The 15482-nt window shown below is 37.0% G+C and overlaps 1 protein-coding gene across 6 annotated transcripts in view; it reads right to left on the bottom strand.

Moving 5' to 3' along the window:
• LOC120627257 (Down syndrome cell adhesion molecule-like protein Dscam2) overlaps window positions 1-15482 on the bottom strand; it is a 78605-nt gene that overhangs the window by 30272 nt on the left and 32851 nt on the right. For 4 of the 6 annotated variants that reach the window (XM_039895171.1, XM_039895167.1, XM_039895168.1 and 1 more), the window contains exons 5-13: window positions 14861-15040; window positions 14426-14575; window positions 13496-13619; window positions 7163-7311; window positions 6822-7005; window positions 5986-6089; window positions 5335-5591; window positions 4909-5066; window positions 4335-4489 (exon numbers count right to left, since the gene is read on the bottom strand). In XM_039895171.1, coding sequence (XP_039751105.1) covers window positions 4335-4489; window positions 4909-5066; window positions 5335-5591; window positions 5986-6089; window positions 6822-7005; window positions 7163-7311; window positions 13496-13619; window positions 14426-14575; window positions 14861-15040 — 1461 coding nt within the window. Of the gene's footprint in view, window positions 1-874; window positions 1163-4334; window positions 4490-4908; window positions 5067-5334; window positions 5592-5985; window positions 6090-6821; window positions 7006-7162; window positions 7312-9778; window positions 9903-13495; window positions 13620-14425; window positions 14576-14860; window positions 15041-15482 lie in introns of all 6 variants that reach the window. The other 2 variants (XM_039895170.1, XM_039895172.1) reach the window with 2 other exon arrangements.

Raw genomic sequence — 15482 nt, 5'->3', positions numbered from 1 at the left:
GTAACTGACTCTATAGTAAGTTGGCTAGTTCTTTTAGCGTTGGTAAGCAGTACTCCATTGGCATTAGACTTCAATGACTTTTCGTTGAAATACCACTGGATGCTTAACGGTAGATCTCCTTTGCTAACAGTGCATATAACAACGACCATTTCTTGATCGTTTACAGGATCGGAGCCGAAATCGAAAGGCATTATTTGCGGGGCAACTAAACAGTTGAGGAAGAAACCGTAAGTTGTAATGTGATTAAAAATAATTAGTAGAAACGAAAATAAGATTGACCCACGAATACTAAAAATAAGAAACGTTTTGAATGGAAAAGGAATGTTAACATAGATATAAAACATAAAATAATATAATGCACTAGGTAGTAAGGTATCGTGCGATCAGAAGCTAAGATTCACGGATTCCGACAAGTACCATTAACAATGAGACCCGCGCTGTGACTACTGCGACCAGCTTCGTTTTCCGCAATGCAGGTGTAGTTGCCAATATGTTCATGTTGAACATTCTCTATGCTTAGGATAGATATTCTCTTTCCGTTTCTATTTATCAACAAACCATTGCCAGAATTAAGAGGTTGCTCATTCAGTTGCCAATATATTTTTAAGGGTAAGTCCCCCTTTCCTACTGTACACGTAAGTGATACGGTGTCGCCGGCATTGAGTATTTCCTCTCCAAAATCAAAGGGCGTTACTTGCGGTAGAACTATGCAAAGAACACCAGAGAATCAGTTGAGAACAAACTAGCGTTGACGTAGAGAAGTTTACTTTCAATTATATTATGCATAAACGTACGAAATAGGAATATTGGAAAGGAATAATTAATTTTTGATGCGATAAGAAGCAGCCATTTATAATTTGAAATGCCTAGTTACCATTGACAACTAACTCAGTTGAATAGTTCGCATCGCCCGCTTGATTTCTTACATAACAAGTATAAGATCCCGTGTGTATGAATGAAACAGAATCTATGGATACACTGCTCGATTTGTGACCGATCTTTGTTACGGTGATTCCTTGAATTTTGTTAACATCCTTTCCGTTTAGATACCACGTAATATTCAATGGAACGTCACCCTTAGTCACCATACATTGTAATCCAACGGTATCACCCGCATTGGCTGGCTCGTCACCGAAAGTGAAGGGGTGGATTTGGGGTAAAACTGTAGTAAAAAAACTACTTTAATACAATATGTTAAGTAAAAATGTTGCAAAAAGTCTATAAACTAATATAATAATGGAATGAGGACCGTTAACTTCCAGTGCCGAACTATGATTTACTTGTCCAGCTAAATTCTCTACATGACAAACGTATATTCCTCGGTGCGTTCCGTTTACAGAATCTATGTTTAAGATGGACATTTTTCGGCTCATGCTGCCTATTACGATTCCCATAGAGTTGGTTGGTGAGATTTTTCTTCCGTTTAAGCTCCATGAAAAGTTAGCAGGAAGGTCACCCTTATTCATAACACACTGCACCGATGCCGTGTCACCAGCGTTCGCGGGTTCATCGCCAAACTCGAAGGGTAATATTTGGGGAGGTACTGCAGTAATAGAAAAGCGTTTAAAATAAATGTAACCATTCTTATTAAATAGCGAACCGTTAACACTGAGAAGGGTGGTGTGATTCGTTTGGCCGGCTTGGTTCCTAATCTCACAAGTGTATGAGCCTCGATGAACTGAATTCACTGCCTCAATGTTTAGAATGGATGTTTTCTTGCTTATCGTAGTAAGAACTACGCCGAGATTATTGCGTGGCTTGATTTCTTCTCCATTGAATAGCCATTTAAATATGACAGGTAGATCGCCTTTGCTCATAACACAAGATACTGACGCTGTTTCGCCTTCATTGAGGATTTCTTCACCGAACTCAAACGGAGTAATTTGTGGTGGGACTAATAAAAGCAATATACTATTGTATTACTATGAGGTTTTTAGGTAATTGGGGTAACACAACTGTTAAAGAAAAGAAAATAAGCGGAACTTTTCGGATTAACTACCGTTAACTTCAAGAACAGCGCTGTGATTGGTGGAGCCAGCCGGGTTCGTCGCCACACAATAGTAAGTGCCCCTGTGTACTCCATTTACGGAATCAATGTTTAGAATAGAAGTCTTTCTATTGATATTCGTTAGGACTACTCCTAAATCGTTAGTCCTTGATAGAATCTGTCCATTAAATATCCAAGAAATGTTTAAAGGCTGATCGCCTTTGCTTACGGCACAAGATATTGATGCCATGTCTCCAGCATTTGCAGGTTCATCACCAAACTCAAATGGCAATATTTGTGGAGGAACTGTTAAAAACTTTGACGAATTAGAATTAAAGGAGCACGTGTGGCAAACGATGTAGCTTTGGCGGGCATAAATCTTATATTCAAATTTAAATTATTACGAAAAAAAAATCTTCCTAACCTAAGATATTTGAATGGAAAGAGTTTTTCTGAAAGAAAAGTCACATTATACATTACGTAATGTCACAAACATAGTTTTGTAAAAATAATCCACTCAGATTTTCATTTAGTGACACTTTAAAGTTTAATCATAATATTAATTTTTATACTACAGGGATGAAACAACTTTGTGACATTACTCTTGAAAAAACCACTGAGTATGTAAATATTGTAAATTAAAAAGTAAAGGTAAAGATTTTTCGACAGTAAAAGTCAAATAACTACTCAGTGGCATCACTTGTTACTCCATTAGTTAAAAAGAAGATTTAAGTTCTACCTAATACATTTTTACGATAAAATATACCTACTTTGAAAGAGTGTTCTACTGAAAATTAATTAACAATTGAAAAAAAATTACAACATTTCTCAACATTTGAACGTCCAGCAATGACGAAAATGTGCGTTTAATACATTTAAAACGAATATCTATAAAGGTACTAATGTTTAAGAGGCATTTGCCTTTTTTTTACTTTAGATATTTAAAGTATGAAAATGGCCAGGTCTGAAAGTTATGTTATTCTTACAAAATGTGTCCCCCCCGTTGTATTGAAAAGGATATCACCAGTTTAAGATATGCCATGTAGTTTAAAAATATTTACCTATGCACTTGAAATAGCACCTCCTAGGACTTTAAATTCATTATATGGAATAGTTAATTATTTTAAATTAACTGATAATAAAAGAAATTAGGAGCAACAAGTGACGAATAACTAAATCACATGTAAATGTTTGTCCATAAATGCAACTTATGTATCGAACACACATCAGTGCCAGACCAAGTTTGGTCTGGCACTGATGCAGAACAAAAGATTTTGCCCTGTTTATTCTGTATTTATTTTACCGATAAATTACTAAAAAAATTCAGCATCAAAACTATAAAGCTGCATTTATAATTTATTGAGTGAGTTTCGGAATGATTAAAATTAGCTTAAAGAGATCATATTTCTTTATGATTTAAAATCATAACTTAAATATGGCAGGAGTGAAACATGAACTACTTTTTAAGCCGAAAATATTAACGAAGTACAGTGCAATGAGACTAAAGCGCAATTCTTTTATAAAAAACCTCTTTACGTTTTACGTTTTCGCATATATAATATTAGCAATGAATATGTGTCATTTTATTTTACGGTTTCGATACTAATTGTTTATTGGTATGTTTTCTGATTATACAGATCGGTTATTTGATTTGTGATTGAATTTCAAAAGATTCCAATACTCACTCAATTAATGTAACGAAACAGGTTCTCAGAAGAACGAACGACCGAACTAACGATTTTGTCACATTAAAGATTTGTGTAGTGCCTAGGCCAAAACCCATCTAAGTAACATGACTTCGAAATTGCTCTGACATGACATTGGCATCATTGGAATAAAAGCTAATAGTTACCTTCACCTGACTAAAATGAAAAAAATATATGTACGCATCAAGAGTGCATTCTTAATTAATCTTTTTGGCAAGAAAAATTTGAGTTTGGCTTTGAAAAAAAATTGCTAGAGGTAGTTTAATGTAACTGTCATAAATGTGGAAGCAAAAATGTCAAATTGCTATAAAACAACGGGGTCGGGTAATCCAAATCGACGTTACATTTCGGCCATAAGTGATAATTTTTTAAAAACCGTTTCAATGATTTAAAGTTTGCTTGGACGCATACTACTCTGTTTTAATTTTACAGCGTTGATGTTTGAAAAGAGCAATTGTTGAGTTAATTGTCGGCTTCTTTTCGGTAGAATCAACCTTCCAGACTGAAGCAAGAGTTCTACGAAAAGTCAGATTTGACTTTTCGAAGGTTCTTATAAAGGTGAATTAAACGCACTCTGCTTGTCATGTCACTTTAGATGGGTATTGGGACCTTATTGTGCTCTCGTAATAATTGTAACTTACCCATGACTTGTAATTCGAGGGTTCCTCGAGCGCTGTATCCTTGAGAGTTCTTGGCTACACAGGTGTAAGTCGCTTGGTCACTCATTCGCTCGACGTTTTCGATGACAAGGGTACCGTTGGGGAACACTTTTTGTTTACGGTTGATTGGTAGAACACTGCAATTTGAAATAGTAAAGTTGAATTTATGAAACTTGGGTTTGATGTTAGTGTTGAAAATGTATTGATTTAAATTAAGCAATAAAATATATATTTTTTTGAATGCTATGAAATTTGCTTTTGGAAAACGTTAACGTTTAAGTTCTTACAGGAGCCTTCTCCAAAAGATAAAGCAAAGGTTTTAGATTAACACTAGCAAACATTTAGACGCGGCGGACTAACTAACGGAATACTTTGCAACATGTATTTATTCATTTATCAAGTTCCAACCAGTTTTAAACAAAGTTGTAGACTTCCTATTTAATGGTGAGGAAATGGTGGTTTATTTAGAAATAATCGGGAAATATTCTGGATGGAACCAGGCATGATTGTCGGCCCGGGATTTCAATAAACCAATACAAAACAATTGTGGACTTACCGGCCATCCCTTTCCCAGACGATGGAGTCGATGGGGTAGCCGGCGACGGGGCAGTGTGCGATGAGGGTGTCTCCAGCGACGACGGGGCGTTTCTTCATCGTGCGCACGTAGGGCATGCCATAAACATTCACGCGGGCCGCGTGGGACGCGCTGCCGACCTTTAATAGGCAAACAATTTGTGGTTTTACATTTATTTTAATAATAAAAATTAACACCGCATAGAAAATGTACAATGCATAAAATCTACTTTAACACCAAAAGTGAGCGCTTCCTGAAACGAAAGGTAGTAATAACAACAATGTCCCTTATTCAAGGAAATAATACTCAAAACTCGAAAAATATAATAAGAATAAGAATATAAAGAAATAAATAAATAATAGTTATTTTTTATGCCTTATGAACTCTAGAGAAATAATGACAACTAACCTTGCTGGATGCGATGCAAGAGTATAAGCCACCATCATTGGGATGCACAGATGAGATGTTAAGATGTGATTCAACGTTTCCGTCTGCGGTCACGAACTGTCCGATCTGGAGGCGCTCGCCACTGTTGAGTTTTTCACCATCAAGTTGCCACGCGATATCGGGAGTGGGGTTGCCTGATGCGACGCATTTGAGACGTAGGGAAGGACCAGATCTGAGGGTTTGTTCGCCGAAACTGTGACGGATCTGTGGTGGTTCAACTGAAATTGTTTCAATCAGAATGTTAAAAATCTAAATTATCTTTATTTGGAAAAATATGTACGGAATATCACAAACTCGAAAAACTTTAATCAAATATTGGAAAAGAGGAATAAATGCTGATTTAATGTTTATTATACATTATTCAGAAGAGATCAAATATTAACAGCGATGTACAGGCAAGTTTGTGGCATACAGGCAATAATCGGAGAAGTGAGAAAAGGGGTTATACATTTAAATAGAATGAAGATTTCTAGAATTTAGTTTTTGTACATTGATTCATTAAATGGAATTGAAACAGTCATACTTTCCTCCATACTCCTCCTTTAATCTTTTAAGTTAGATTACAATATGTTTTATTTTATAGCGTTAGTAGATAAAGTATAATATACGTACACCGGCCTCCAAGTTTAAGTTCCGCGCTTGCTCCAGCACTTTCCTGATCGTTCCTGATGAAGCATTGGTACATGCCCTTGTCTTCCTTCTTGACTGATTCAATCCTTTAAAACGTAAAATCTCATGATTGTTACTTAATCATTACAATTACATGCCTTAAATCGACATCTTTATCAATCATCAATAGCCTGTAAAAGTCCAGAACTATAGGCCTCTCGCAATGGGAAGATTTGCCCATAATGACCACACTGGGCAGACGTGATCGCAGTACCTAGATGGCTATCAAGTAGCACAGACGACGCTGCTGCCCGTTTTCCGTTTTATTCCCTTAGTCGCGTCGTACGACACCCGCGGGATGAGGAGGTATGGTGACAACTGAATTCCAATCTACCGTACAAGGCATACTATATTATATCTTGATTTTTATAGGTATTAAAATAATGCATATAAAAATTCCGAATTGGCAGTAGGAATTTAAACCCGCATCTTTGATCAAATATGCGGGTGCATTACCATTAATGCCACGGTTCTCATACTACCGATACGATAACTAACATATTCCTTTTTATCAGCCTTATAGCGAATATCGCGATGGCCCGAAAGTTACCGGTTCAAAACTTGGTTCAAAAATGATTATGCTAGTTTAAAATTTATATGTTTGATATAAATTTTTTTAAGTGAAGTCAAAAAGTGAAGGTAAAAACACCTGAAAAATATATATAAAATCTATAACTAAAGATTCAAAATATCGTTATTATTAGAAAACTCGCAAGTCAACATCTGAGATCCCTATTTAATTTGTTAAGTTTCATGTCTAAGCAAATTCTAGTTTTTACCTTAAAATAGGGTCATGATGGTTCATGTCCTTTCCGTCCTTGAGCCAAGTAATAGTTTTGACAGGGTTTCCTTCATATCTGCAAGTGAATACAGCTGGACGTCCGAAATCAACGGTTTGCGTTGCAGGCTCTACAGCGGATTTCAAAGGAGCTGTTACGGTTAGAACGGTTTCTACGGATTCACCTGTAGACATAAATATGTTAGTCATTACATTAAATTCTGTATCTAATATATATATACTTTGAGTTATATCTCGACATTCTATTAGTTCGACCAGTTTGATGCCTAAGTTTGTAGTTATATTTTTTGTCTAATATTCAGCTGTATTTAAAATACTTACCACCAACGGAGTTGTTGACAACACACAGATATTTTCCGGAGTCTTCAACTTTAGCCTCTTTAATAATAAGTGTTCCCGAAACCTGTTTTACTCTGTCATTCAGTGCGACTGGCTGTTTCCTTGCAGAGCCATCTATGAATTTGTACCATCTGTAACAATAGAGAACACATTCAGTAGGCATCCTTCACGAGGGATAACTTCAAAGATAAATTTCAATTTGGTGTTATGTGAATAAGAAAGAAAACCGTAAAGATTCAAACAAGATCTATTTGCCTAAATCATAATATGTGTAATAATAATAAAAAAATAATTTACTTTATTAGTTTAAAAAAATATAAAAGTATCGAAAAATTAAGGATATCATTCATTTAGTGTTTTAAAAATTTCGACCACATAAAGCATGACTTAATCTGTAGATTATAAATTAAAGCGATGTTAGCCGTGAAAACTCAAAAGTTCTGCCAATTCTCCAAACTAGAATCCGAAACTTTAAGGAAGACAAAAAATCAAAGCCTCCAACATGGGAATCAAATATTACCCGAATTTTGATTAGTAATACGAAATAACGAAGCCAGCGAAATACGAAAAGCTACCACATGAACCAAATATGAGTGTCGAAAATATCGCCCCAAACATAGAGCAATCGGATATGTGGCACAGCTACGGATCGAGTGAAGCACAAAGTAAAGATTAAAGCGTCTGAATGAAAGCAAGAACACCCTGTCACTTACCAGGTGTCTACGCCGCTCAATCGTTACTTTGGCTGTGGATTGTAAAAGGCGCGCGGCCGGCCGCGGTACATCACGCCTTCGCGTCTCGCGGGGGCAGCCCCGCCGCTTCAGACTGCAATAACAACGCACATCAGTATATTTGGATGGGGTGATGTCTATACGTGAAGATGAACGCGTGAGATGCCGTCGGCCGGCCTGCGTCAGGCCGTACCTTGTCAGTGGCGCTGGGAACGCTTGTACCTCGCAGAGAAGTGCAAGATTTTTTTCGCCACGCCCTACGTGACGGTTGAGCCCGTCACCAGTAACTTTCGGCCCTGTCCTACCCGTTGGTTCTGGAATAGAGACCAACTATGACAAAAAGGCACCTACGACTCACCTAAATACGGGGACTGGAAAAGCAGCTACTTGGCATGTCAAGAATGCTACATCGTTTACAGGCACGAAGAACACTTCCCAACCTTCGAAATGTATAGCGGAATTCTTTCTAGGTGCAATTTTATTTGTTGGCTCTGCAATAATGACAGAGGCTTGTTTAGTTGAGCATTTGAAACAAATGCGAATAGAAAGTGCGACGGATTTGACTTATTCTCAAGTTATATTTAACTAGCAGAACTATAGACTTACCTAAAAATTGGAGGCGGGTATCCGGCAACTTCGCACGTTAGATACACGGAATTTGATATAGAAACTAAAAATATTTCACCACCTTCGAATTTGCGGCTTTTATCGCTTCGAGGTGCAATTTTATTCGTAGGTTCTGCAATATGGAAGATAATTTGGTAACGCACCTTGTCACTGGTACGGGATATCCTTGCGCGGGACACAAAATGGCCAAAGAGGTATTTTGAGAGAAATGAACTGCAGCTTTTTGAGTTGAGGTTATACTAGGAGCAGCGCTGGCAATAGGTTCTGAAGACACAATACATCAGTGGTTTGTTATATCAATAAAATATAGGGGCTTCAATAATTCAACACACACTAAAGAAGAAAAACCTCGGAAACTAATCTTAACTAAACAATAAGTATTGCTAAGACTTGCCTGAATATAGGAACAGGAAATGACTGAGCTTGACATAATAACGCAAAACTTTGGTCGACCGTTCTTACGAAAGTACTACTACGCGCATCGGTTGAGAATGTAGGTGCTTTGAATCCGACTGGTTCTGCAGTTTAAAAATATTATTAGCTTTCACAATGTAATATAAGAAAACTTGCCTGAAAACTGGAGCAGGAAAACTTTGAGCTTGACAAAGAAGGGCGAAACCTTGTCCAATACGTTTTCTGAATATACTTCCCATCGATTCGGACGAAAATGTTGGGGATTTAGCACCAACAGGCTCTACAATTATTTTATTCCAAATATTATAACGAACGAATGAATAATAAGTAATATGCGAAACTTGCCTGAAAATTGGTACAGGAAAAGCCTGGGCTTGACAAAGAAGTGCGAAACTTTGATTTTCAAGCCTCTTTATAGACGAAAGAGCAGATTCTGATGAAAAAGACGGAGCCTTTGATCCAACGGGCTCTGTAGGACATAAATGCGATTTATTTATTAAGAAATATAAAAGTCATAACAGCTTGAGAATTTTTAACTGCTACCAGTTAAGACGAACACACGAGTCGACGAGACAGAAAAAGCTTTACTACTTCCATCGTGATAATGTTTTAGCAAATAATATTTTTCAGTTCATTGTATATCTATATTATTAAAAAGCACTTGCCTGAAAATTGGTATAGGGAAAGCTTGCGCTTGGCATGTCATTGAAAAGCTTTGGTTCTTGTGTCTGGTCACCGCTGATGAAGTTAAATCATTTGAGAAGGTCGGTGGTTTCGAACCAACGGGTTCTGTAGAAGGAGCATAGGATTCATTTTAAGAACTTACCTAAAGATAGGAATAGGTGATGCTTGGGCTTGACATAGTAAAGCAAGACTGTACCCTGTTTCTCGAATAAATATACTGCCTTTGGAATCAGTAGAAAACGAAGGAGCTTTTGCGCCAATTGGTTCTAAAAGTATACATTTAGTGTAAATATATATTATAACCCACCTGAATACCGGTTGAGGGTACCCTTGAGCTTGGCATAGCACAGAGCCACCTGAGTGTGCTGCGATATCATAATTGTAAGATGATGCAGTAGTAGGGAATGTGGGAGCTCGGGCAGACACTGGCTCTGAATGAAAAATTTAAGTGATGAAGTATAAAAAGGATAAACAAGCACTCACTTGAATACTGGCGAAGGGCGTGGTCGAGCCTGACATAGAAACAATAACGATTTCCGAGCTAATTTTGGGAGACCACTATTTTTATATTATGTTTGAGAGATATTATGATATATTTTATTTTATTGGATAGCTCTTACCTGAAAACTGGGATAGGAAACGCTTGGGCTTGGCATAAAAGTGCAAAATCTTGGGCCGTTTTACGGGTAATTGCGGACAATTGGACGTCACTATTAAATGCAGGAGACTTAGAGCCAACAGGTTCTACAATTAAAAGTAAATTAACTATTAGTTTTTTTAATCACCTGAAAATAGGAGCTGGAAACCCTTGGGCTGGACACAAAATATTCAGACTTTGACCGACCGTCCTTACGTACCAAGACAGTTTATTATCAGTTGAAAATGTGGGTGACTTAGTTCCAATGGGCTCTAAAACCGGAAAGAAAAAAATTTAAGTCAATATAGGAAATAAATTGGAATAGGTAGAAACCCTGAATCCGAAAATAGAAAAGTTAAAGGTGACTAAACCTTGGGGCTATATAGTCCCAAGTGTGTATAGCGAGTCAAGCCTAGACAAAGCAACCACTACAACAATATGCATTTATTGTTCTACCATACATAGGTTTTAAACATTCTTTAAAATATTTTTAAAGTCGTTCCTAAAGTGTAAGAAGATCAGACATGTTTATATAAGATTATGAAACGAAAAACAATATTTTTATACGTCACTCACTTGAATACAGGAGGAGGATGCGCTTGAGCCTGACACAATAGTACGAGTGCTTGAGATGCTACTTTAGTAAGTGTGGTACTTTTAAATTCCAGAGAAAAGGATGGCGCCTTCGATCCAATAGGTTCTGAGAGGAAATAGCATAAAATTTAACATCTAAGATTAACTGGCGTCTCTTACCTGAATATCGGGACAGGAAAAGCTTGGGCTTGACATAAAAGCGCAAAATCTTGGCCGGTTTTGCGGGTGATTCCAGAAAATTGAACATCATTAGAGAATGTAGGGGATTTAGAGCCAACAGGTTCTATAATTTAAAATAAATATTTAAATTAATTAATAGTCACCTGTAAACTGGCACTGGAAAGCCTTGGGCTTGACATAGAACATTTAGATTTTGACCGACAGTCCTTACATACCAAGAAAGCTTATCGTCAGTTGAAAATGTAGGGGATTTTGTTCCGATCGGTTCTAAAATTATAAATTAAGTTTACGATATCAGAAAGCTATTGATATACCTGTATATGGGGATGGGGTATCCCTGAGCCCGACAAAGTAACGCTAAATTATGATCCACAGGTCTATTCACAAACCAAGCAAATTTATCATCAGACGACAGAGAAGGTGGTTTTGAGACGATTGGTTCTGAAAATGTATGTACAATTAATTCTCACCTAAAAACAGGAACAGGGAACCCTTGGGCTGCACATGTGAGAGGAAAATCTTGCAAAGCAGAAATTTCAAACCATTGTAGTTTCGAACCACTTGAAAATGAAGGACTTTTCGAGCCAATTGGTTCTAAAAAAAATATTATGAATGTTTTGCGAGCTTGCCGTAAACTGGTCTAGCATAAATAGGTTTTTAGACTCACCGAAATACAGGGACAGGGTACGCTTGAGCCAAACATAACAACGTAATGCTGGAGTTCATAGCAAAATCCACGAACTCGATCGTTTTAGTTCGAACTTTTGGTGGGGCACTATTAATTGGTTCTAAAAGAAAATATTTATAATTTTTTTATCATTTTTACCTGGACAAAGGTACTGGAAATGCTTGAGCGGGACACAACAATGTCACACTTGCATTAACAATTGCACTGAAGCCTCTAACGTTATCCATAGTAGGAAACTTCGGGGGAACTCTTCCTACGGGTTCTAAATGTAAACATAGGAATCTATTAAACAGTTTGATAAAAAGTATTTGAAATACTTTTACCTGAACATTGGGACCGGGAAGGCCTGTGCTATGCAAAGCAGTGTACAAGTGTGATTGATCCAAGCTTCGGTTATATCGATCATTTTCCATGCCAATTTAGGAGCCGCACTGCCCATTGGCTCTAGAGAAAAATACTCTAATAACTACGATGAGTACATACTAAGGCGTATACCTGAAAGCTGGGGCGGGAAAAGCTTGTGCGGGACACAACATTGTAACATTATCAGATTCCTTTGCATCGAAGGCTCGACTTTTATCAGTAGTTGTAAATTTAGGCGAAACGCGACCCACAGGCTCTATGAATAAAGTACATTTTGTTTTTTAATATTTCATGCCGAAAAGAAATTACCTGAATATTGGGACTGGGAACGCTTGGGCAGGACATAGTATTGTTAGGCTCATGTTAAGCGTCGCGCTAAAACTTCTGGAGCTATCCATCGATGGAAATTTAGGTGAGACGCGGCCAACCGGTTCTAAGAACATAACATTTCAAGCTTACAAATAAAATACCTGAATAATGGTGTTGGAAAAGCTTGTGCCGGGCAAAGTAGAGTCACACAGGTATTCGAAGAAAACGTAAAACTGCGCCCTGTTTCCGTGGATGGAAATTTCGGAGATACTTTACCCATCGGTTCTGTTTACGAAACAAAAAGAGATAGACGCCGTATCTTTTTAATAAATAAAATCCTGTTTAATAATTCTTACCTAAACATTGGGGTGGGGTATGCTTGAGCAGGACATAGAAGTGGTATACTTTGGGCAGAATCAAAATCAAAGAGGCGACTTTTTTCTAAACTTGGAAATTTTGGAGAGACTTTTCCCATTGGTTCTGAAGCAAAGTACGAGTAAAAAGTTGTAATATATATTTCTATTAGTGGAAACAAAGTCCAGATATTCACAATAAATACCTGAAAATTGGGACAGGAAACGCTTGTGCAGGACATTGCAATGCAAAAGAATAACTTTTCTTCACTCCAATCATCGTACCCATAACGACAGAAGCAAACTTTGGCGGTACACGTCCAACGGGTTCTACAGAAAGGAAGGATAGTTAGGTACGCCTGATTTTTAATAAGAATTTTACCTGAAAAGTGGGGTCGGGAACGCTTGAGCAGGGCACTGCAATGCGTAAGAATAATTTTTCCTAACCTCGAACATTGTGCCAGTTAATATTGTAGCAAACTTTGGCGGTACACGTCCAACCGGTTCTAAAAATTATGTTTAAAGAAATATAAAACAAATCACTTTCCATTGTACTAAGATATTACCTGAACACGGGGACGGGGAAAGCCTGGGCGGGACATTGCAACGTAAACTTGGTATCCATTATCGCTACGAACATCGCACCCACTTGTGTCGAAGAAAACTTAGGTGGCACTCGCCCTATGGGCTCTGAGAAATGACGCAAAATTGCTTTAACTTCAAGTATTATCTTACCGGAACGCGGGTGCTGGGAAGGCCTGAGCGGGGCATAATACGGCGAGACTGGTGAACTCTTTAAACTGGAAACCGCTCGTAGTCTGCGCGCTAGGGAACTTGGGAGGCACTCGGCCCATCGGCTCTGCGCATGTTGGGAGAAGGCGGATTTACGAGGAGTGGACACCAAACGAACTAAATTAATCACATTGTACGCCCTGGCAATAAACCCTTACACTTCACTTATTTAACACAGAAATAAATTTGTAGTAAAACCGCGAATGTAGGCTCTGCAGGGTACCCTATCCCAACATTCAGGCAAGGTTCTTCAAAAAAGATATTTGTAGATATAAACACGTTTTATATTTACAAACTCTTAATATTTCACACAACAATAACTATTAATATACAATGTTGTATAATCTCTGAATGCATCTCGGATATTTTGTGAAAAACACTGCCATATAAAAGCGATGTCAATAAAAAGAGATTATAAACATTCATAAATATTAAGTAATTTAAACAGAGCATTTTCAAAACAATATGGTATTAATAGTATAAATTTAACTTGCTTCAAAAATTGTTTCCTGTGTTGAAATTACTCCATCTTTCCAATTCAGTGAATTAGTAAGCGAAGTTTGTAATCAAGTGGCTAACAGTGAAAATCTGCAGGATTTTTCTTGTTTTTGTTTGATTATCGTATATTTTATTTTGTTTGATTATAACAATAAACTTAAAACAAATAAGAGGGTCGCTTTTTGTTTTTAAATCTGCTCAATTTTCACTATCAGAAATTTAAAACGCTATTAATTAATATATGATACTTTTAATTTTACCAATGCAAGGATATAGATTGGTACTTAATTTTATAATTAATAATTTTACTAATATATTAATTAATCACGCTACGTGTGTTACTAATGGTACACAAGCTTACACATTTTGACTTACCGGTAATAACTAAACGTCCTTTGGTAGCTGATAAACGAGTCTCTCCAGTAAGTCTATGTTTAGTTCTGCATTGGTAAGATTTATAACCATCCTCGGGTCCTACATCTCGAATATGTAACTCACCCGATGGCAGAACTAAATACTTTCCATCTGAAATGTTATAAAATTATTGTAGACACTTAATTTTTCTACACTACTATGATAATTGTATTGTAATTTCATTTTTGGCAACGCAACGTAAGGTTGCGATTTACTTATTAAAGTCATTGCATGCATTAACCTAAGGAAGGAGGAAAGAGGATTAAGGTAGGCCGTGAGGCCTATGGAATCGGGTATGCCGGAATAACAACGCCCTATCATCTGCAAATATTCGCGAGCGAGCATGGAAGTAGTCCATCGAAACAAGTATATTTAGAATTTTACTCAAATCCGTACCATCTATATTAAGATCCGAATCAAGGTTTATTTCTACTTCTTCTTCGCTTTCACTCACAATCCAAGATACAACTGAGACGTACTCCGATACAAAACTGGGTATATGACATTTCAAAATAGCCGCATTTCCTCTAAGGACATATTCCTCCATAAGATTTACAGCATATACTTGCGAAACAACTGAAACAATATGACCTAGGTGAGCAAATAATATAGCAATATAAAGACACTAGCGCTGTTGAACTAAACAACTTTTTTATTTATAAAAAATGGACATTAGATTTCAGGATGGGATAAAACTGAAAGAGGAAATGAGAGAATGTGGAATAAATGTCTATGAATCTAAGTACCTAAGTCTGGCGAATCATCTATTTTGATTTCATTTTCAATACTATCTTCAGATACTATCCAAGAGCTGACAGAAACATATTCGGAGACAAAACTTGGAATTTGACATTTTAATATCGCAGCGTTTCCGCGCAATACATATTCTTCCCAAAATTTCACATCGTATGCTTGAGAAACAACTGTAATGAGTTCAGAATTTGTAAGGTAAGTAACAATTGTTTTGTTAGCCTATGCTACTAAGTGTTAAGCGTGGGCAGAATTTGGGATAAAAAAG

The sequence above is a fragment of the Pararge aegeria genome, chromosome 11, assembly GCF_905163445.1.
Source record: "Pararge aegeria chromosome 11, ilParAegt1.1, whole genome shotgun sequence".
Taxonomy (NCBI): Eukaryota; Metazoa; Arthropoda; class Insecta; order Lepidoptera; family Nymphalidae; genus Pararge; species Pararge aegeria.
This window is presented reverse-complemented; position numbering and strand designations above follow the sequence as displayed.